The 23875-nt window shown below is 45.0% G+C and overlaps 1 protein-coding gene across 1 annotated transcript in view; it reads right to left on the reverse strand.

Moving 5' to 3' along the window:
- Nucleotides 1–7221: 7221 nt before the first annotated feature.
- LOC104461265 (protein tweety homolog 3-like) overlaps nt 7222–23875 on the reverse strand; it is a gene marked incomplete at its 5' end in the record, with an annotated part of 32139 nt that continues 15485 nt past the window's right edge. The window contains 7 exon segments of the mRNA XM_010072790.1: nt 7222–7310; nt 14888–14963; nt 15890–16066; nt 18018–18154; nt 18900–18992; nt 19113–19205; nt 20453–20508. Of these exon segments, the coding sequence (XP_010071092.1) occupies nt 7239–7310; nt 14888–14963; nt 15890–16066; nt 18018–18154; nt 18900–18992; nt 19113–19205; nt 20453–20508 (704 nt within the window).

Raw genomic sequence — 23875 nt, forward strand, 5'->3', positions numbered from 1 at the left:
GACTTACATCCTTGCTTAGACCAGTGCGGCCCTCCACAGGAGCAGGACATACCTGAGCACACACGCGCACAGGAGCAGGGCAGGAGCAGCAGCACAAGTGAGGCAGGGGCCAGGGACCATGGCTCTGATTGCAGGGCTGCAGGATGTGATCCCCTCTCGGGGGTCTTCAGACTGGCTCTGTCACTGGACCCTCAGCCTGGTCCCCACAGCATCACTGGGTAGTCTGGATGCTTTCTGCTTTAACCCACGGTTAGATCAAGCACAGTCAGCGTGGACTGAGCTACCTGCTGTCACCAAACCCTGGCCAGGGGCTTTCCATGCCCCTTCCCACCCCACAGCTGTCTCCTCTCTCCCCAAAACACCTGCACTGCAGTGTGAGGGGCTGCTCTGCTCCCTGTCCCTCATCCCAGGGGTCGGGTTCAGGTGCGGGGGGATCCAGCAGCAGAAGATGTTGTTGGGCTTTACTGCAGTTCGGGGGGACAGTTTTCCAAAGACCCGCAACCGCAAAGCACCAGGCTGAGGTCAGGGGCAAGAACAGCGCAGGATGGAGGCAGGAGACCAGTCCCTTGACTTGACTGGCAGGACTGGGCAGAAAACATACCAAGAGAACCACAGGAAGGTAAAGGGTTTAGTTCAGTGCCTGACAGAGATGCGGCAGAGCGGGCCTGTGATCAGAGAACAGAACAAACGAAGAACTATAAAGAAACCCACGGTAGCCTGGGGCAGAGCTGAGAAAGACGAGCCCACACTGGGCTGCCCCGGCGCCCCACGGGATGCTACCGAAGGCACGTACATATATACATTTCACTGTCTCCTCCAGAGGGATGCCTTCACAGCAACTGAGCTGCCTCTGTAACCCCCCATACCATTTTTCCCCACTTCTTATACTTGTGCAGGTGAAAATGAACCTCTTGCATTTCCTGCTGCTCCACTGGAGCACAAGCAAAACAGCAGCGGGGTTCGGGGTGGTATTCCACGCCATGCAACGTGCACAGGGTGAACATCGCCACAGGCTGATGTCCACGTCCCCCAACTGCTCCAGCATCTTCTGCAAGGCTGCCTGTAGCCCCCAGGGGTCTTTGGTACAAAGACAGCCACACAGCATGTCCCTGGTGCAAAGACAGGTCCCCATTACCAGGCCAACCCCCCAGCAGGCACCAGCCCGGCTTCATGCCCCCATCCAGACACCCCCCCGGCCAAACCTCACCCTCCCAGGCCCCCAGCAGCAGCAGTAAAAGCCACATCATTTCTAAAGCAGGATTAGTGCAGCTTTCCCTGGAGAAAACATCCATATCCATAATTTTTCTTCAGAGGTTCTTTTGAAGCTGTCCAATTCAATTTTAATAGTCCAGTCTTCAAACTGGATTAGAAACCCCAAATTCTATGATTTCTAACAGCAACCAGATCAGGCTGAGACCTACAAGCAAAGGCAGAAGGCAGGTCTGCTAATAGCTGTGCACACTCTTCATCTCACATGGCAGGACTGACACCAGCAATTTGATTTCTGTAGTACAGGACACTCATGTTCCTATTCCTTCCATCCTCTACCAGCTATTAGACTTTATTGCTCTATTTATTACCTGTCCCTACTTCACAGATCTACCATAATGTATGAAAGGTAATAAAAATTCAGACAGGTCTATGACCAAGGTAAAAAAAAAAAAGAAAAAAAAGGAGTCAATAAATAGAACAGTGGTTTTAAGTCGTTTATTTTTAAAACATGAAACCCAAGCTGAATAGAAACCACAGAAATTACATTTAGGTTTTTGTTATTTGCAAACCAAAAAGTTACAGTAAAAAATAGCTACATTACAATCAATAGAACTACAGAATTAAAAGTAAAGATACAAAAATGGGCTCAATCCTCTTTAACCCTCACAATTTAAAAACATTTTGGGTAAGTGCAGGAACACTTGAAAGAAACTAGCAGGTCCAAAGTTTTAAAAAAAATTATATATATTTATATATTATATATGTATATAAAGTGGTATGTTATACAACCATTATGGTTAAGAAGAAAAAACAGAAAAGTTACAAAAAGGCCAGGTACATGTTCACCATTAGGTTTCTGTGCACAGTGTCCAAGAAAATAAACTTCCCTCTGAATGATGTGAACAAAACTCATGGGGCCTCCCATTAACACGGCACCTGAGGCACGCGATGTGATGGCTGGGCACCTGGACCCAATGCAGAGGACAATGAAAGAAATGAAGCGTTTCTGGGACTCCAGTGGCCTCTGGGGCAGAAGCCACTGGAGAAGTCTTGGTGTGAGATTAGAGAAGGAAGAGGAAGGAAGGAGTTGGGAATTGCATAGTGAGGAGCAATGTGGTATCAAATATGCAGAGCACCTAAGAGCTTCATGCTACAGTTATCCTCTTTAGGAAAGGAATATTTTGAACTTTCTGGTTGTAAATCAATTTATGTTCCACTTTGTCCACGCATGCAGCCACAGGGGCTGGGGGAGCACCCGGGAGCTCCAGGCCACCAGTAACCCATCCCTTCTCTCCCAGCTGGGCAACACGCTCACCATCACGGCTGGGCAGGAGATCCCACTCCACCCTAAAAGCACAGATCACTTGCTCACCCTCTAGGAACTGCTACTAAGACATCCCACGCTTCTGCTGGGTCTCCTGGAACAACTAGGGAAGCCATCCATAGCACGCACACACACAATTTCTAGCAAAGGAGAGTAGGCTGTGATGAAAGAAGCCACCTGGTTAAAGGTACAGATTAAGTCTCGTTGGGTCTCTTCACTCAACGCATTAGATCTAACTCCTTAGTATCTGCCTAGAGGGCTTTTCCCCTCCCACCCTGAGATGTTCACTCTTTGCTGAGTTGGGTAAGACCCTGGCTTCTCCTTGGTCCCCAGGCAGGGAGTACTTCAAAGACACCTCCCCTCCCTAGCTAAAGGAAACCCACCCACCTCATCTACGCCTGAATCAGGTTGGTGGCTGGAATCGACAAGCCAAGACACTTCTCTCTTCTTCAAAGGGCTCAGCATGTTCTTTCCATTGCTGCTAGAAGGAAGAGAAGATGAGACCAGAAGTGAAGCGTGGGTTTATCCACACAGGTACCTGGACCTTGCTCTTATAGGTGTCCATCCACTTGTGGCTGCTGTCACCCTGCAGCACCCAGAGCTCTCATGAGCGATGGTTAAGCAGCCCCCTGAGATATGGTTTACTCTCAGAAAGGCCTTTTCATGTGAATACTCAGTATTTTCAGGGAACTGCTATGGAAATCCTAACTTAGGATCACTTAAAACCCCATGCACTGTGTCCCCCTCAAAGCACTCCAATGAACATCCTTGCATCTTGGCTGAGATGACTGTACACGGAAAATTAACACCTATCTATCAAATGGAGAAAACTTAAAAAGGACAGGAGAGGAAGGGAGCACTCCATCCTTCACATTTGGATACATGGATGCACGCTAAAAATCTTAGCTTGAACCCTTTTATCAGCACATAAAATGAACTCAGTTTAATAATACATACAGGATACAAACACTACAGTTATATTCCCAAGACAGCACAAGAAATTCACAGCCAAGTCTTGATTCGATTTCCTTTACAATTACAATGCAGTCTTGAACACTGGACACAAGAGTCCAACATGCTATTTACATTTCACATTGTGGAGATGTTTGTGTGCTTGGAAGCGTTCTCAGTTCCAAAAGAAAGTGTCATTCACACATGATGATGCAGTGGAAATAAACCAAGCCAACCAGACAAGCCAATGACCACATTTGTGCTTCTGAAAAAGTAACATGAAGTGTCTTCACCAATGCAGTCACCTTCCACCGGACAAGCTGCCTTCCATTTTCCAGTCAGTGAGGTGTCCAGAGGCCAATCGCATCTCCCCTGAATTCTGGACCCTTTCGCTAGCAACCAGTAACATGAGTAATTTTCCAGTAAGGTCAGCTGGGACACACCAAGTGATATGGCCTTGGCAGTTTGTCACATTAAAATTAAACAGAGAGACACAATGGAAGAGAGAGAGAGAAGTCTCTACAGCTTGACCTCCTACAGCTTGAAGAGTTTGGACTCCCTCAACCATGAATGCCATCTAGAACAGATGAGTCTTCGCCAGATAGCACCTGCTGTTCACCCGAGAGGGAGGCACAGAGTCTGGGAGATATTGGCTTTTGAAAGTCCACTCCTCAGACAAAATGTGACCATATGGATGAGGCTGATTATGTCGCAGCCATAAGAATAGGCAAAGGCCATCTGTTCTTCAGCAGATCTGTTCAGATCAGCCTGCAGAAATGCCACACTGTTGCTCAAGGTTCCAGTAACAAAAAAAAAAAAAGTAGTAATAAGAACAATAAACCAAAAGAAACCCATTTGTCTGTGTTTCCTATCCAGCGCTCTGCACAGCATGCAGTGGGGCAGCAGAGTTCCGGGATGCTTTACAAAAGTGCAATATCCATGTCAAGTAAAGGAAGTGCTGGCTGGACACAGGTACACAGCTCACACTGCAGTCATGTTATGCTGGCCTCCAGAGAGCAAAAATGTTATCTCCATAACATTCTTCCCAGTTCTATTTTGAAGTCACAGAGCACATATCTCCACATTTGTGCCTTGCAAGCCCCAAACATTGTCAGAAGTTGTTCTAGGTGTTATGAGTGGGTACGCCAAACCTTGGAAGGTGGTTGGTCCATTAGATGCTGCAAACAAAAAGGCATAGGCTCGCTCCCCCGTTATCCCTGCTGGCACAGACAACACCACTGTGACAATTTAGATACAACCCAAAATGCAGTCACATGCATGTTCAGGATGCATTCTGTATACAGAGAAGTCAATACACAGAATCACTTTTTTTCACAGGGTTCCCCACACCCTCCAGCCTTCAAAACACTTGCCTTCAACGAGCAGGACCAGGCCGCAGAGTTTAGGGCAGCTCCCTTAAAATTGACAGTGTAAGTAGCAATCTGAGCACGTCCTTGCAAGGAGAGATGATGGCAGAACAACTCAGTCTTAATAAGGATTATATGGCTCTTACTTCTTTCTTCAAAGCGAGAGGAAGGTTGGGTTCCCCCCAGATAGCAGTTGTGTGCTTTGGACCCTGCAAGCTAACCATGCCATGTGCTTGCACCCCTGGGTCTCCTGGTAGGCTTTAAGACAGGGTGGAAAACCTGGTGCTCATGAGCCACAGTGTCCTTCCATATCCCCCGTGACTACATTTCCCTGCCCTTGTTATTTGATAATACAGAGGTAAGTTTCAGTGTGAAGCCCATCAAACGTGTCTGAAAGGGCATATTGAGTCCTGAGCAAGAAAATCCTGCTTCCAGAGATTTATGGTGAAGTGTGAAGTTTTCTCCAAAACCTTCTCTCCCTGTCTCCGTGGTGATGCCTCCTCCCTGTCTCCCTCGCTCCTTTCACTGGTAATAGCTGGCCTACAGCTTTTACAGTCTATTAGTGGTTTCTACCTTAAGAAGAGTCTCAAAGCTTGATCTTTCACTGAGCTGGTACCATTTTACAGCAGATACCATCATCCTCGTTAGCTGCCTGCTAGGAGCAATTCCTACCTCCCTGCAAGAAGGCAACTGACTTGAGTAAAGGCAGATTGGTAGATTCTGTGCCCCATACAGCAAACGTGGAGTTAACAGACATTGAGTCTGAACATCATTGAGGTGAAGACTTGACTGCCTCTGCCAATGGCTCAACACCAGTTTGAGAGACGTCTCCCACTTCATTTACTCTGCCAGTTATTCAATGTAATGCTCAGCAGCTACATGCAGATGCCCCTGCTCAGAGGTAAAAAGACAAAAAGGAACATCATAGCCTACTGCAAGGGCAGTACTAGATGGTACCTCCCAAGAGGCAGTCTCCTCTTCCAGGAGGAAGCTGTCAGTGCCCTTCAGTGGAAAGTACAGCACCAATGGAGGATGTTGCCCTCTTCAGGCATCCAGCTGCCCCTTTGCAAGCCTTGTTCTGCCTCATGTCTAGAAAAATGCCTTACATGTGCCTTAATATGGTCAGATAGTGGTTAGCAACATGCCTCAAAAAACAAAATAAAATAAAATAAAAACCTGTTCAGACAGTCACAATGTTCTCCAGATATCATTTGGGGTTCTGATTCTGGAACACAGATACTGACGATCTTGCGAGTTTGTTAGGATTGAGGCTCTGAAAACCTCCTTCAATGCCAGTTCAGCAACCCTGTGCTGTATATTATGATAAAAAAAAAGAAAATAAAAAGTCCAGCAGAGTTCACAGGTCACTCCCGTAGAGAGAGCTTGCATTTGCTATAAATCCATTGGTGCTTCCAGTCTCTCTTGCTTTTGCAAGTTGACTGTCCCGTAAGATTTAGCATCAGAGAGCTGAAACTCTTTAGTGCAAAAATACCCCCCAAAAAAAGTCTTACAAGTCCTTTCCTGGAAAAATTTGGCACCAAGTGGGTGGCTAGCTCCTGTCTGATCTGTGTGTCAGCCTTGTAAAGGCAGCACCTAGAATGCCATCTGGCTTCCCTGATGGAGCAGAGGCCAGGTTCCAAGGAATGGACAGGGTAGCTGACTGGTGCTGGGACCCCCTGCTCCTCCTCAAGAACTCACATCCCAGATATAGTGGGCAAAAAAGGGCATTTTCTTAATTTTTTTTTTTTTAAAGTTAACCAGGGTAGTGGAATGGTGTGCTCTAGGAGAGCCCCAGGCTCCCAAATTATAGTGGATACACAATGACCCCACGAGGCAGGGGTTTCCCTCCTCCCTCCCACAGGGCACCAGACCAGAGGACTGGACCAAAGGAAAATACTGCATCGTGCATGGACTCAGCAGCATTCCCTCATTGTTCGCTAGTCACAGGCACCGAGCCTCTGCTTCTTCAGTGTTTGACAGACTGCTGATCCCACTGAAGATCTTTCACTGAGTCTCTCTAGGGAACAGAAGGGAAAAAAAGAAGATATTCACCAACTTTTTCTAATAAGCTACTCTGATAAACTTGGCCCCAGGCAGGTGGACCCGGTTTCTTGCCCGAGTGCTCTCAGTTGCTTGCCTGCACATGCTCGCTCTCTCTTGCACATCAGGTAAAACAAGGTGTGAAGGCTGAAATTCAAAAGGGGCTTCCACTCCAATGGGCAGGTGCCAGGTTGGAGGGTGGTCTGGACTGGAGAAACAGAAAGAGCTGCACTGGATTTTGGGCAGAACAGCAGGATTGTTCTACGAGGACAGCACAGGGGCACAGCAGTTGGCACATTGTTTAGTCTGACTGCACATGTGGGGTTTTTTTTTTGCTTTTTCTTTTAATGCACACTGCCAGCATCTGGACGAGGTTGGTTGGTGGCGAGGTATTTGGCTCTCATGCTGGAGGTGTACTAGAGGAAGACAAGACAAAAAACAAAATAAACAGAACAGAAATGTCAGAATGACTAAAGTAAACACAGAACCACAGATTACAACCACCTCCCAGCATAAGATGGTCTGTATTTACAGCAAGCATATCAAGGAGCTGCTAGCTCAGTCTGACACGGAAAGTTTCACAAGTCACTGCATAGTCCACTCCGAGTAACGTACTGTCAGCCTGCTGCAAGGATGCTGGCCAGGCCAGTGCAGATGGGCTAACGGTTTATCCACACGCTCTACACAGAAGGAAATCCAATAGTTATTGGGTCAAAATATGCCATACTTCGCCTCGGAGAAGAGAGGGAAATGGAAATGATGCAGATGTAAAAACCCACCTCACACCTTCAGCCCCGCTTAGTCATGTTGTTGCTTTCAACCATGCCAGAAAAGGAGGTTGAAAAGAGAATGAGTGCACACTGCATTTCTACATCGCGTTTTATGGCGATGAGGGCATTGGAAGACTGCATGCATCACAGATGGGCAGTTTGAAAGAGAAGTGTGGAAGAATGAATTTCTGGGAACAATTTACACCCAAGAAAGAAGAGATCCTGTCAGGCTGGAAACAGGGTGCCACCAAACAAGACAATACTAGCTAACAGCTATCAGCTGGTTAATAATCTACCATGGCTTGGGATTCAACCTGTGTACCATGCAGCAGTAGACAAGACTCCAGCTTGGGGGTGAGAAGAGGAAGTCAGAAAGATGACAGGTTGGTGGGGGTGAGGGGGGTTGATTTTTCTTATTTTCTTTTTTTATTCTAAGCAAGGTAATCCAAAACAGCTCCCAGAAGCTACTGAGGTAACATATGTCATTCAGCTTTGAATAACAAGCTGAAAAGCATGTAATACCTAGCAGATAGAACAAAAGACTTAGCCTCTTTATGCCAATGCGTTCAATGCCTTCATCATGACCACATTACTGCTTCTGGATTCTGCTACCATGATACTAACAACCACGCAATGAGGACAGCTATTTTATTCCTCTTTTTATACCAGCTGGAGCTTGAATAATTCTCTAATACCCACATCTTCCTTCCCAAGAGTCCTCTTCAGCACACTGAGATTTTATCACCTTTAAAACTGAACCACATAAAAATGCCGGTAAAGCCAGCAAAGAGACAACTGAAAAGCAGTTCCACACCAGGAGGTATAATTTATCTTGTCCACTGGGAAAGAACATTATGAGGCATCTTTAGGCTCTCAAAAGCTCAGCTGTCCAAAGGGGTTTTCAGAGAAATTAACAGTATTTTATCAGTTTTCCTTCAAAGACTGACCTGGGCTGAACCTCTGCACAATAGAAGAGAGAAACTGCTCCTTTGGCAGAGCTGACCTCATCAGCAGAAGATGAAGACACCTGTGGCTTATTTGCACATTCATCTTTTAATGTCTTCCATAATTGGAAAACTTTCTGCAGAACATGGGTCTGAATATAAAACTCAAAGCCCAGAAATGGCATCTATATTTAGAAGACAAAGGGTACATCTGTTCTTTCTCTTTTTAAAATGTATTTTTTTTGCCAGTGAGAAGGAAAAAGGCAGAAGATACTAAGCTGAGCCAGTTTATTGACTACATTCTATACAGTTTAACAAATGTGATTACTATTTCAGAAATAAAGTTTAGGGTATTATTAAAATATGACACTAACCCAACAGGCTCAGAGAGGCTTAGAAGTCAAAGAACTTTCTCACAGAGTAAGTAGGGCACGTTTCAGGTAGTGAAATGCTGAAATTACCAGCAAAGCATAATGCTAAGAAGGGAATCTTTTTCCATTTGTATTCTATATGTGACATGTGATAGGAGATGAGTATGAACAGAGAACTTACAGGTGCTAAGGTTTTGTAAGAAGTATTTAGGAAAAAAAAGTTATCTCAGACCATGGAAGGTGATTGTGACTTCCTGGACAAGTCATATAGGTTAAAGAACACATGCAACATCAACTTTTTTAGAGCATTAAAATCAAGAAGGGCCACTTGATGAACTGCATTTCAAGGAGGTACAAAGTACACCCATCATGGAGGGGGTAGTCAAAAAGAATTCACATCTTCCTGCACCAAGAAAACACCCCCCAGTCACTTAATTGTCACTAAAAGTAATCAGGAACATGAAATTTGGACAGTCAAGCAGAGGGCATTTCACACTCAAACCTACCTGCAATCCACCACAAGGAACAAATCAAGACTCATAGTAGTCAAGAGTTAGGGCTGATGTTCTCTCCTTAACTCAGGATTTTTTGTGCCTTTGTACCTCTTCCCATTACAGTTTGAACCAGTTACTCCTTCTGTTATTTAATGACCACGATAAGTGCGATTGAAACCTGGAAGCAGAGAGCTAACACTTCGCTGCACACCCCTCATAACCAGCACAGCTCTGCCAGTGCGCGCTGGATCTTCCGCCACTGTATTGGACTCTGTGTACAAACGCTTTACAGTAGTCCCTCATCCAAGTCCTTCAGCGCATCCTCTGCTGAGAGCAGAGGAATGACACTGTGGAATACAGAGATCCCAACATCTGGACAGGCCAGCAGATGAAGATGTATCAGCAGAAACTTGCCAGTCACATGGATATGAAACGAAACTATATTATCCATAGTTAAAATGACTAAGTCTTTAGATCCTTTAAAAAGTAATTCTAAAGACTTAAAGCCTGAGCACAATCCAGAGCGAAGGAGGTCTTGGATTCTACTCCAAGGTAAGCTGGATACAGTGCCTGACACAGCTATAAGGCACACAGTTGCATTTAGTTTCCTTTAAAGAGGAGCTTTCATAGAAGGTTAAAGAACATGCACAATGCATTAATTCTTCCAGTACTCTTGGCTGGAAGTACCCACATGCCTATACACCCTCATTTACCCTTTCAAAAAACAGCAGAGAGGACAATTTTCAACCCATACCTTCACCACACTGTCAGCTACCCTAAAAAGAGTGCTTGAAAGACTTCTTGTTATCATTTCTCCTGGCCGCCTGTGCCACAGCCTCTCAGTCACTTACCAGTCAGCTAAGACAAACACAGCTGATTGCACACAAGTTTTTATTTCTCTAAAGAAAAAAAAAAATAAAGTCTCTCCTTCACATTCAGCCTTTTTAAGGGTATAACTTTCATAGGTATGGTTTGCCAGAACATACTAGTTAGGTGCTTAACACGTATAGCCTGTGTACAAAGGAATCATTGGTTGCAAAAAAAAAAATTAATGGGAATAATCAGTTAATTTGAGAGACCATAAATTCTACCAACTCCTGTGAACTGTGCAGACCATAAGTACTTCACACCTAACTGAGCTATGCGGGTAGATCACTTACCATATGAAACCATGACTCCAACTATAAACCATTCACTATTTGTGGTTCAAAAACCCACATGTATCTCTCCTCAGCTACCCTGACTTTGATTTCCTGCCAGAGCTATTCAGGTAATGCAATAAAGACCAAAGCTTCTGGATTCAAGTTCTTAAAGGTTGATCCACCTCTCAAATAGCTCGAGCACAGTAAACACACAGGGTTTGGTGTCATTATGTATGGGAGGTACCAGATGCAGGGAAACAGCCAATTCCAGCCAGTGGGTTCTGAATTCAAAGCAACTCAAGTTTTCCAAGTCAAAAGAACAGAGGTTCTGTTTGTTTTGTTTGTTTTTAAAGTCTTTGAAGGAATTCAACGCCTTTTTCTTAGCCCTGCAGACAGCCACATTAAACTCTGGGTGTGACCTTAGGTAAACAGAAGACACGCAGACTTAGATCAGGTCATGTTTCAGCCCAGAGGAGATTTCAAGCCCAGAATGAAGACACTAGAACTTTCCCCCTCCACAAGCAATATTTTATTTCATGGAACAGACCCATCTAACATCACTACAATACCACCTGCAGGAACCAAAAAGCAGAAAAACCACCATAAGCTGACGTCCAAGAACAGTCTTTGCAAGAGTTAAGACTGAAGAAAGTTGTGACCATTTCAAGAGTGCTAGCACCATGCTTCAAGACAAGTTTGTTTGCATTCATGCACCATGGCAGAGGGCATCAAGACACCCAATTTAGACAGCACCCTTCCCAGAAGGTCACAAGGCAGGCAGACAAATGGCAAGAGGCAGCAAGAATGCAGACCAAGCAGCAACATGACAGAAAGGAATCCAATGCAAGGCTGACAAAGTCCCAACAAGAACAGCAGAAAGAAGGAACAGCAGGTCTATGGATACGTATTTCTGGGAACAGAATGTAAGATACAGGTTCATTGACTTCATGACTCAAAAGCAACAGGCCCTCCACTCCAACTGGATCAAACAAATGCCAGTTACTGTGTGACTGTAGTTCTCTTGAAGGGGCACCGTCCTGGTAGCTCTAATTATATCCTATATTCAACCAAGCTAAAAACCCACAAGGCCTAATACAGAGCACCTACTCTTCCGTAGCTTTGCCACAGACCACTGCAAGGGAAGAAACACTGACTATCTTGGAGAACATCAGCAACTACAGCCCATGAGGAATTCAGACAGTGAAATGGTACTAGGAGAGCCCTGCTGGCAGAGCCTGTGCGACATGGATGGGATGATTTGGACACACACAGAACAAACAAAACAGTAAGAGGTTTTGAAACAGAATGAAATAGATCTTAGTGCTTACATCTGGGTCTTTATGGAAGGCTGGGGTTTTTTGAACTTGCTCCTTTCTGACTTTAAATGCAAGGATAAAAGGAGAAGCTGCACACAGATCTAACAGGCAATGAAGTAACTCTTCAGGACAGGTCACCATCGCTAGCCAGGATCTTTCAACAAACTGAAAATCCTACTGAGGACCTTAAAGCATGTGGCAGATGGCTATCGGTGGTTTTGGGCACATGCTGTTATGACTAGTCAAGACAAACAGAACAGCAGCAGGTCTCAAGGAAAGCCAAAAGGTTGAATTAAGACAACCAGTCCCAACTGAAAAGCTGCTAGATTGGTTCTTGTTACTGCTAGAAAAGGGCTTCTTGCGAGGGGAGAATTTCTATTCTGCACTGGAAGTGCAAGGTTAGTTCTACATTTGGGCAGCACTCAGTACTACGTGTTGAAGCTGTTCTCAAGTACGGACTCCGAGTTGAAGCTGCTGTGAGCTAACCTTCGTGAGGCATGGGCGCCTATAACCCTCACCATGCGCACCAGAAGCTTTTGCAAGGTTGATACTGCTCCTTGAGTCTGCACCAGAGCAAAACTGACTTTAATTTTAACCTTTGGCAGAAGGGAATGGGGTGGGAGGTGCAGAGGGAAGGAATGTGAAGAAATAAAAGGCACTGGCCTGGGATAAACAGTGCAGGGATGAAGGGGGTGGTTGGGAGCGGAGAAGGGGTTGAGCAAGAAGGACCTTTTTTTCCAGTACCTGTTCCATTTGCGGGCGCTGTTACCAGTATGTCCGTGCACTGTCCGAGGGCTTAAGCTGCCAGCTCATATGGCTGCTACTGTCCATGGCAGCCAAATACAACTGTGATGACGCAAGAAAGAGAGAGAAAAAGAGAGTGCAGCCTCAACGTGCATGAAAAACACAGTGCAAGCAAGTGAAATGCTGTGGTGTGTGTCAGAGACAAGGTGGGCTCTACAACCCTAAAGGAATAGCCCTGTGGCAAGAAGGAGAAAACAGAAGGAATGAGAGAGAAAAAAAACAAACGAACAAACAAAAAGCCAGGAAAAGTAACGGACAAACAATGCAGCAGGATCACCACATCTTAGTTTTTACCATTTCTTCATAGAAGGCTAAATGGAATATATCAGCTCTGTCCACCCACTGGACATAACCTGTTTGGATGGTTATCCCCACCCCCTCCCTCCCAAAAAGAGGCAGGGACATGTGCATTGGTATTCCCTTTCCATCCCTCTCCTCCCACAGATGATTTGCTATGAAAAATTGCAAGATCTTCTGCCTCAGTATGGTCTCAGCCACCTGCTACGGAGAGCCGCGAATACAAAAATCCCAGAAAAGACCTTCCCTGCTGCCTGCCAATATGAGAGTAGACAGTATGTTTCTTCTCTCCACTGCCTGTCTACTACCACTATGATCCTCTAGAAAACACATTCATCCTATAGCCTGTTCCCTTCCTCATCCAGGGAGAAGCTCCCCTTGTCTATGTGAGCAATGATGCACTCTCCTCCTCCCCCAGCTCCTGTGCTTCCCTATAGCCCATACTGACGGCTGTCAAGTCAAAAAAGCTTATCTTTATCTACTCTCAGAAACCAGCCTAAGGCACCAGGAGTCAGATTCCCTCCCTCAGGGTCTTAACATAAACAGCTACTGAAGAACCAGCGAACTTCTTACATCTAAACCCTGGAAAGGAGTGACTTCTCTGAAGCAGAAGAGCTGTAGGGGAAGGGGAAGCAGGATCCTGGTCTACAAACACCGAATGAACACATGCTTGGGAGTACCAGAGGGACAGAGCCCTTCCTTCAATAGGAAATGCCAGTGGTAAAGCATTTGCCACCCTGTACTGGTGTACAACACATCAGCTTTTCTCTTGAGGACCATCTCATTGCTGAGAGCAGATAACACTACCAGAGCTTGCGAACAGAGCATCCCCGGGGCATGAGGAAAAACTCTTTGTGAAGGTTGAAAGCGGTCTGGCCAAGTATAGAGACAACAATCAACTCTCCACTTTTCCACTTTCTCTACTGCAAGATAAACTGGTCATTTTGAAGTGAAAACATGGAATGTGATGCCCCCTTTTCCACCACAATTCTCCAGCCTCCTCTTCCTCACTTTCCCACAGATCTGAACCATGCATCACAGAGTGTATTTTCTTCAGCTATAGCCGAAGACTTGTTCATTATTAAGCATGCTACTACTCATCCTCTGTAATTACACCACCAAGTCAGTGAGCACTGTGATGGTATGTTCTCCAAGTTCTGGTGTAAGGCTTACAGGATCCAGTGAAGGAGGGCAAGATTCATCTAGTTTTTACACATACCTGAGGGCAAGCCCGTGTTTTATCCAGCACACAGAAATGGCTATCAGGCCACTCCAAATACCAAGACCTTCCATGAAAGTTTATTTTTTTCCTCCATAGGAAATTAAATACAAAAATAATAGATTCTAAAGAAAGTAAAACAGTTGCAAAAAAAAAAAGATCTAAAAAAAAGAAATCTCAAAAAAAAAATACAGGTTTCATCCTACTATCCCTTTAGGGCAGATTAAGGAGAGAGGTTCAGCAATAACTCTGAACTTACTGTTTTAACAAGTTTCTTTTTAAACTTGAGGAATCAATGCCACAGATAGCAAGTACACTGCATGCAAGAGAATCATCCTGCTGAAGTCACCCACAGAGATAACCATGCATTTCAGTGGTGGCAGGACTGGGCCCATAGAATTACCAGTGTTAATAGATTTGAGTTTTATTCTTTTTATATGCAGTGTCCAAAGTAGCATAGAAGGGTTTTATTCCCCATGGCGGGTGAGACATGGCTTGTCTACTCAAATTGCTGCTATTTATGGGCCAGATCCTGAGTTTGGCTGCACAATCAGCTCCCTTGAGAGTATACAGGAGTGGTAAACGTGTGTTCCCCAAAGTTGCTGAAGCAGAGAGGAGCAGTAAAGAGAGACTTACTGAGGGAGGTGGGGACTCCCGGCCAATGAGCGGGGTATTCTCGCAACGGGGGTTCTGGAAATTTGCATTCTGGCTCCTAGGAAAGGAAGACACACATGGTAACAGGGGGTACGTGTCACACTTCTCTGGGGAAGGTCTCTGATGGTGACAGAGTATACACACCCCCAGAACTACTGTATCAGGGCAGATCCCTCAAAGCTCTTCTTACAGGCCAGGTAGGTCCCCCTTTTTCAGACAAGGGCACAAAACTAGCATTATTTATCCTCAGATTATGCACTCTCTACACTCTTATTCAGAAGAGCCCACACTGAATCATGTCAAGTGATTTAAAAATAGGTCTGCATGAAAATCTGCCTCTCTGCAGCATCAGAACTGCCAAGCTGCAGAAATGGAGATAAAATGAGGACAAAGTCTAAGGGGAAGAACAAAATGATGTGCCAGCCCAAAAGAGATGGGCCCTGAAGGTAGTTCAAGTGCGATCAGGGTTAGGCACTTCTGGAGAAAGCTCTGAAGATCCCACCTGGACTAGGTAGCTCTGGACTGCCACAGATGTCAGAGCTGACTGTAAATGTCGTGGAAGGACAGAGCCTGCATGTTTTGTCTTGACTTTCAGTCTCTCAGAAGGCTTAAAATCTTCTGGCAGAACTGCTCTGTCTGAAGAATTAAGTCTTCTAGGGATCAGAATCATTGTGTAATAAGGAGCCTGCAAAATACTTTCCTATTTCTTTTCTCTAGACAGATTTCTAAATCCTGCAGGACAAAGCTGTTCATATTTTGGAGCATGCTGCCTAATACAAGTCTTTCTACTGCAGCACATTTAAGCTGTTCCATTGTCCCAAAGGATGCCCATCAGGAAACATGCCTTTTGAGACTTTGGACAAAATCCTTTATCACTTCTACTGCTTGGTCAAAAGCGCCAGCCTCACAGAACTTAGTGACAGAAGAAACAGAGTGAAGCAACCTGGACAAGTCACAATACAGCCTTCTTGTCGGGATACTCACATGTACTCTGTGACGGGAGCATTGCTGACTGTGTGTGCTGCTGCTGGAATGCTGGTCTCACTGCCATAACTACTCCCACAGCTATAGAGGCTGGGCATGTGCACTCTGTAAAGATTATCGTGTGTTTGTCTACTCCCTTGAGCCGCTGATTCTTCTTCCCCATCATCATCTGAGCTTCTGCAAGAAGGAGAAAAAGTTCCTCCTAGAACCTTACAATTACCCCACATGTGGGGTTTGCAGGAAACCATGGTAATCCTAGGAACCTCCCAACCATCTTCCACACCTCCACATTTATACCCATTTGGGATGCCTCAGGGTGGCAGTGTCAAACACAGCCTACACCACAGTGACTCAGACCTCCCACAGATACCATCTGGACTTTTACACTGTGTGATCCCTTACAGACTCCCTACGGTCTTCTCTCGGGGCTCGGCAGACAGCACAGTTCTGCAACTGCCCAGTCATACAGCCAAAGGATGGACACACATCACTTTAAAACACAGCACTTTAAAAAAAGTAAAAAAGAGGCAGTGGGGGATGTAGTGCTATGCACCCCATAGAAAGCATCCTTCAAAATTGCAATCTGCGTCCTTCCATTTCTTGTTGCCATGTCCAAAGAGCTTTTACAGAAGTAGACTTCTCTGAACTCCCATTCTGGTTACAAAAGGTCTGCTTCATCTTCTAACTAAATTTCAGAAGCCTTTACAGAGGCTAAGTTGCAACATTTGTGTCTAGAGGCTTTCTCAGCTCAAAAATGCCAGGATTTTAAATCCATTTTAATGCAGAGCAGAACCAGTTTGCCAGCTGGTTCCTTCCCCCCTTCCCATAATACTCTCTTGTCCCTCCAATGTAATATACACTCCTATTTTATCTCTCTAATTGTGGGATGAAGCACCAAGATTTGAAATCTATTTTAGCAATGCTTGACAAAGCTAGTAAAACCATCTACACAAAACACTTCGTTGCTGGGGGAAGACAGCATGGACATGGCTAGAGCATCCCAAACATCACCTGCAGCTTCTGTACCACGAGGTGGCACTGACAGTTTATTCAGGGAATTACAGCCTGCACAGTCTCACAGGCAATGAAGTATGACATCCTGCACCTCCCAGAGGGAGACAGAAGAAGAAATGGTGCTCCAGGGAATGCAAGAGGGACTCCTTCAGTTCACAGCAGCAGCCTGAGCCTGCCGGGGTTGGCAGGGCAGGCAGCAGCCCACGTGGAAGGCAGCACAAGAATTAAGACTGTGTAAACCTCTCTCCTTCAAACAGGCAGACTACCATTCTCTTCTTGATAACGCTTCTGCGGTTGAACGTGGAAGAGGTAAGGAAACCAGCCGTTTTCTTAAGTGCTATTCTGACGCATTTCCCAAGGCTTTCTCTGTAGGCACTGCAGGCCTGGCAGGCTCTGGCTTCCTGCTATTGTTCAGGATGTTCCATTTCACTTTGAACCCTGAGCCTGGGCTTAGACCACAAAAGTCATGTTTTGGGACCAAAAAGAGAATTTGCTGCACAGTCAACTGTTCCTCTGCAAGAACAGAAAACTCAAAGCTATTTTAATAGCTGCATGTGGTGCAGCAGCCAGTCAGTGAAATGAAGGTTTGCTCGAGCCTTCTGATCAGCCTGGTTACCATCATTAATACTAGTTCCAAACAAGTTTGCTGTTAGACGATTGCCACTGGTTTGCAACTATCTCATCTGCCCATGCTGTTGCCAGCAAGGCAGTTTCCAGCGCCCTGGTGTGAGCAAAGCCAAGAAAGGCGAGTGTGAACTGCTTCTTATTCCAACTCTCTTCCCTATACTAGACCAAATGCCTCAAAGCAATTCAAGAGAAAAGGTACTTTACAGCAATGGCACATAGTTCAAGCTCTCTCTCTACAGCTATAATCATTCATCTCTGACACATAGTATCCCAGTGCAATAAGGTTCAGATGCAAATATGAACCACAGCCAGAGCAAAAGCCAATAGTTTTTTTTCTTCTGTTGGACCTGTGCTTATAAAGCTTCATCCCTCTCACTCCTGGGATCATATGGGAAAGATTTCCATATGCTCATGGGCACAAATCCAATAGCCAGTCTTCGTTAGGAAAGAACTCTACAACGCTACAGGATCTAAACCCTTTCTATACCTCTTTTGCTGCCAAGTGTGTGGGACGCTGCACACAATGGAACTGAACATGAGGGCTGTGACAAAGGAGAAGAGAACCAGGTAGATGAGGCCTTCCACTCCATCATAGCAAAAGCCCGTCAGAGCCTGGACGTAATCCTGGAGAGAGAAATGAGCAGAGTTTCCTGATCACTAGAGAGTTAACATTGAGCTCTAAATCAAAAGCCCTTCCCCTGGACTACACTCTCTGAAACAACTTAAGAGATCGTAGTCCCTTTTCCAGAACATATTTCTATTTTAATTTCAGGGACCTCAAATGTTTTTCATAACCAACCTAATCCTTACTTCCCCTCACAAAGCCCAGCTTGAATTTAGATGTGGAAATATTTTCAACCCCACACAATAAGACTTTAAGAGAAAAAAAAACAAACAACACACTCAGGGCAAACTTATCCACCCAACTTCAGATACCACATTTTTCATTAAGTCTCTCAGCCCCTTCACCATGTCCCATTGCCAAGAACACAAGCATGGACAAACCATCTCTCTACCTTTGGACATGCAGCTACTGCAACAGTCAGGCCATACCGTACTGCAGCTATAAGGCACTCCATGAGAAAGGCAACAAGCTATGAACTACAGAAAAAACCTGAAGGTCCCTGAAACCTCAGAGTTGCAGCTTGCAGTTGTATAAAAGCACATTATCTAGTTTCCTATGCTGGTCTCTATACAGAAGGCTAACGATCCAAATTCCCATTCTCCTTTCTGCTGGAGTCAATCAGTAAAAGCTGTTGTAAACTGTTTTGGCACACCAGAGATTTGAAACTCCAAGATAATCAGTATGCTACAGGCTCTACACCCCCTTTGTTCTTTCTTAGCTCAAGCCCAGTTGCAGAGTACTCACCAAATGCAGACTCCGACAGTCTACTAAAGCTGTCAGTTGCTGCAAGTTGATCTCTGTTGAATTTAAAACCTCCTGGATCCGCGTAAGATACTCCTGTAAGCGACAAGCTAGCGATTACAGCAAGGAAATGGCTTAGCCAGAGCTGATCTTGGACTTTGTACAAGGGTAAGGAAAGCCAGGAAGCACAAAGAGAGCAAACTTGAGGAGAGTTACCTTGGAGGTGGGGTGCTCTCTGCTTGCTGACCTCATGAGCTCCAGAACATCATCCTGCATTTCCACCAGAGCTTTATGACTTCCTGACAGCTTCTGCTCAACACAAAACATGCAATGTTTCAGCAATTCAGGCCCCATGCACCAGCAGAACTCTTGCTAAGTAAGACAAATCTTGCTCCCAAACACTAAAGCATCATCTGTATGAATGGTACAAGTTAATGTCTCAACCAACATGGGTGCAGCTGTGATAGGGTTAAGTTTGACTTTTACCAACCTGGAAGAAGCACAGACAGAAAGAAGAGGGGGAGGGAAGAGCCAAAAGAAAAAAAAAGAAAACCAAAACACATAAACATGCACAAAACCCATACACACAGCTGGGGCCAGCTCCAGGACAGAGGGGAAGGAGAAAGAAAAGACACAAAGCACTGATATTCTCACCACAGAGCACAGCTGGATTTTTCTACAAAATCAGAGGGCTGAGAAAACCAATGTTAACACTAGATGTTGTTTGTATTGGGGTGCAGCCTTCACATCCCATTACAGTACTCATGGGAATTTCACATCCTACAGCATGTCAGAGAGTATACTGAGCAACCAGAAATGCAACAGATGGCAACGGTGCATCATATCACAGCTTAAAGTGTTCTTACCCCACCCTCTAAAACAGAGGAAGACAAGACCTAAAAAATCCTAAATATAAGTGGTGAAGCAGCTGGTGTCTGCCAAACAGTGGGTGGTGTGGGTTCATTCTGGCCTCTGATACATAAGACAAAGTTTGGGATGGGCCCAGGTGCTGTTCCTCAGCCCCCACACGAAAGAATAATGACTCACATTTATACTTCAGGATGCAAACCTTTCAACATCCAAGGGATTTCAGAGGCGTATGTGAGAATCACTCCCCCACCCACAGAAGTGGCTGCATTTGGGGAGTGGAGTGTTGCTACTCTTTAACTCAAAAGAACCTGCAAGAAGAGCTTCAAAGCAGGAAGTATGTAGTTTCCCACCCCGGCATAAATTGTGGGTGCTCTTAGAAGAGCACCATGTAAACAGAGATACCGCGAACAAAGCCATGGTCCTCACCACATCACACATGGGCTCTTCTAAGAGGGCATCCTGGACCTGAAACTATGCAGGTAGTGATGAAGTTGGAAAAAACTGCTCACTAAATCTCAGTGCCACCTCTTGCGCAGCTGGAAAGTAGCTACCAGAGCTTTACCAACAGGTGGAGTGCTCTGAAGCTAACACCTTGCACATTGCTGCATGCTGGCATCAAAAGCCTTTAACCTGTACCCTGCAGGATGCTGAGAAGGGGTGAAGGGAGCCAGGAAGCTTACACTCACCTGCTGGAAAGGGTTGGGGTATCCAGCACTACAGGTCATGTAATAGCGGAGAGTATCTACAAAGACAAAAGAAAAGAAAGTCATGCTAGATACACCATTCCAGCTTTGTAGCGTTTTATGACTGCCACAAGGGAGATGTTAAGTTCTGAAAGCAATACACAAAATAAAAATGCAATATAAATGGAAATACTTCCCTGTCTCTGTGTAGGATTACAGTGCACAGATGGCACTAGAGAAAAGGATGTAACCTGCCTTTGGGGAGAACAGAAAGATTGAGTTGTTTTGGTGGGGTTTTTGTTTGTTTCTTTGAACAGTGAAAAGCACAGGGCAGCCTCACTTATATAGTTAGGTGAACCATCAAAAAAGTTTTATTCAGAAGTCAGCACTATCTGCAGTATAGTGTCAAAAAAAAAAAAGGAAAAAAAAGACCTCTTTACAACTAGGGATTCTTCTATCACACTGGTTTTAAGTGGTGTTCTGTAGAAGAACATAAGAAAGCCCTCTTCATTCAAGAAAATCATAACTTTCAGTAATATTTCCTAAAATGGATGGAAAACAACAAGTTCTTGTCTTTCTAACATGTACTAGAGATGAACAAGTAAATAGTAATCTGTTTTCTGATGGATTTCACTTACACACAATTAGATTTTAATTAGATGATTTAATTAAACTTTAACTAAAAGAGTGTATGTCATTTGTTTTGCATCCTTCTTTTGACTTATGCCAAAAAAGTTATTTTTGGTATTGAGTCAATACTGCAGACTTGATCAGGAAAGCAAGCTCTTGCCATGTATTAGGACACCAGGAACATGTTATCTGTTTAAGGGACCTCAGATCATTTGCTGGTAACATCCCGAAAGTTAGTCTTAATACTCAGTAGTTCTATCACTAATTGCAGCACAGTGGAAATGTACTCATAAACTTCCAGGTAAGACTGTTACAGTGCTCTGCTAGCAGCATCACCCATTTCCTTGAAGACATGGGGTTTTTCTCCTTACTTAGATGTGTATGAAACCAGCCTGGTGCCCTCATGAGCCCTCCACAATACCACACCAACTGCCAGCACACCCAAGTTACAAATCTCAGGCTTTCCCTGGCATTCTCAGTAACACTACTGAGGGAGAGAGCTCTGAAAGACTTGATCATCTAAATACCTTTAGATTATTTCTCAAACATTTACAGTTCCTCTTCAGATGAATGGGAAAGTGTCAGCTGAGCAAAAGCAAGGTGACATTTGCTTGGTAAAGATGACAAAAGCCCCAAAACACACAGACACTCTGCATTTCCACCCCCCCCACTAGCATCCTTTTCTCCATTCTTTTTAATCTTCTGCCTGTGACTTTCAGTAACGCATATTGCAGGCTGCAAAGGAATTATAATCAGTCCCAACTCAGAAATCAGTAAAAAGCACAACCACAAGCAAGCAGAGCTGTGAAGGAAGCAGACCTAACTGTATCCTGACTCTGCCGTGCTTCCCATAAATATTGAATGCACCTTTTGGCAAACCAACACACTGGAGACCAAGTGGTACAACACAGGCTGTCAGCTCCTGCACACTGGCAATGCAACCTGACAGCTGTTATTTATAATTCATTAGCCTACTTTGGGGCAGCTTCTGCCAGCTGCTCCATCTCCCCCCCCACCAACTCTTTCTCTGGGATGACTTACGTCTCCCCAGCCAAGCCTCTAAACAGCAATTAGCAAAACCTGGGCAGAGAGGAGGGCAGCAAGAACTGCTTTGTGTACCTCACTTCGGGCAGACCACACAAACAACTGTCCACAACTACTGAGCCAAGGAAAGGACTGCTCTTCCCAGGCTCATAAATCTCACTCAATGACTATGGAAAAATGAATTAAAATGCACCTGTGCTGAGAGAACAGCATAGCAACAGCAATCCACACCATCACACACGGTGACCTAAAGAAGCTGTGATCTTGTCACCTATTTATTTTAAACCAACAAAATTTCTCTTAGGCTCCCACACTGGTATCAAGTTTACATCACCTTTGTAAGTGCATGAAGTTGCACGACATACCGCTAACACATAGCTCTAGAAATGTTCCTGGAAGGCCTTCTGGATCATCCCTGGCGGGCAGATTACAGAGAGTCCCTGATATCATCATAGTTTGCAGTTTGTAAGCCCAGGATCAGAGATCGCTAGTTACAAGTGAAGCGAAAAGCAGTACAGTGAAATAAGTGCTTCCCTTGCCTCACCTTGGAAGACAGATCAACAAGGCTTCGCTGCGGTAGCACTGGCTTTGCAGCTGACAACTGTGACACACTGTACATAAAACCCGCTTTCCAAAACGGCAAAGCCAGCGGGAGCAGCTTTCCCCTGCACTGAACCCAGCGTGCTAATAGCTGCGGTGCTTTAAAGCTGGAGCTACAATGGCCATGAAGCTGCCCTAAAGTGATCCTGTGCTGCAAAGCCTGGAAATTAAGAGGAGTGTGACCCCTGCCTCCACACCACCAAAAAGAGCAAAGAGCAGGAGGCACGCCCACCAGTTTTAAACCCAGTGGAGGCTATCCTGCACAACACCAAATCTCACATTTCTGTCGAGAAACCAGCTACACTAACCCACCATTTGCACTCTGCTAACAGCTCCAGGCAATTTCTTTCTATAGTGATCCTTCTGGTGCATTTTCCCCTCAAGAAGGCTTCCTGAAGGTTGGATCTGATTTTTGAAGCTGGCCTTTAAGCAATCTACGGTACAGGAGAAGGGTTAGGCAGGGTCATATTTGGAGCTGCCTCTGCCTGCTGTTCCTGGCAGCAATCCTGACCTGCTCTCTTGGTGCACAGGCAGTGTGAGAGAGAAGGCAAGAAAGGAAATTACCCGAAATGCTTTATTTTTGCAAAGTCTGTTTTTCCTAGAAAGGAAAATAGAACTGCCTACTAAAGACAGCTTCAGCTGCTAGAACTACTTAGTGCTTCTGCAACCATGGAGACTTACTATTCACTCTAGAGCCCAGACAAAATGCAAAAGTGGCATTATGCACCTGCCAAAAGGCAGCGACAATATCTGTAGGGTAAAGAGCAATCAGAAAAAAAGATCCTAAGTTTTTTAAAAAAATCCCCACATCTAGAACAGTTTTTCCCAGCCCTTCTTCACCTCTACTTGAACATTCTCTCCACATCAGAGAAAGATGAAGCATATTGCTTATGATGTCAAAGGAAGAAGACTCTTTTGGCCAGATCTTCTTGCCCAGGTAACATGTTCTCCACTAGGAGCTTTGTTTCCGTAAGGCAACAGTCTCGACAGCAAAGGGAAGTACCTGCATAACATTTATATTTCTCCCATATACGCTGCTCTTGTACTGGTGAAATCAGTCCTCGCAAGCCTTCAGCAAAGAGCTTGTAGCCATCCCAAGCACCCTCCACACAAAGATTTCTGCTAATCAGGAGTCCAACTGCGCCACACAGC

This window comes from Pterocles gutturalis, unplaced genomic scaffold (assembly GCF_000699245.1).
Source record: "Pterocles gutturalis isolate BGI_N339 unplaced genomic scaffold, ASM69924v1 scaffold33102, whole genome shotgun sequence".
Lineage (NCBI taxonomy): Eukaryota > Metazoa > Chordata > Aves > Pterocliformes > Pteroclidae > Pterocles > Pterocles gutturalis.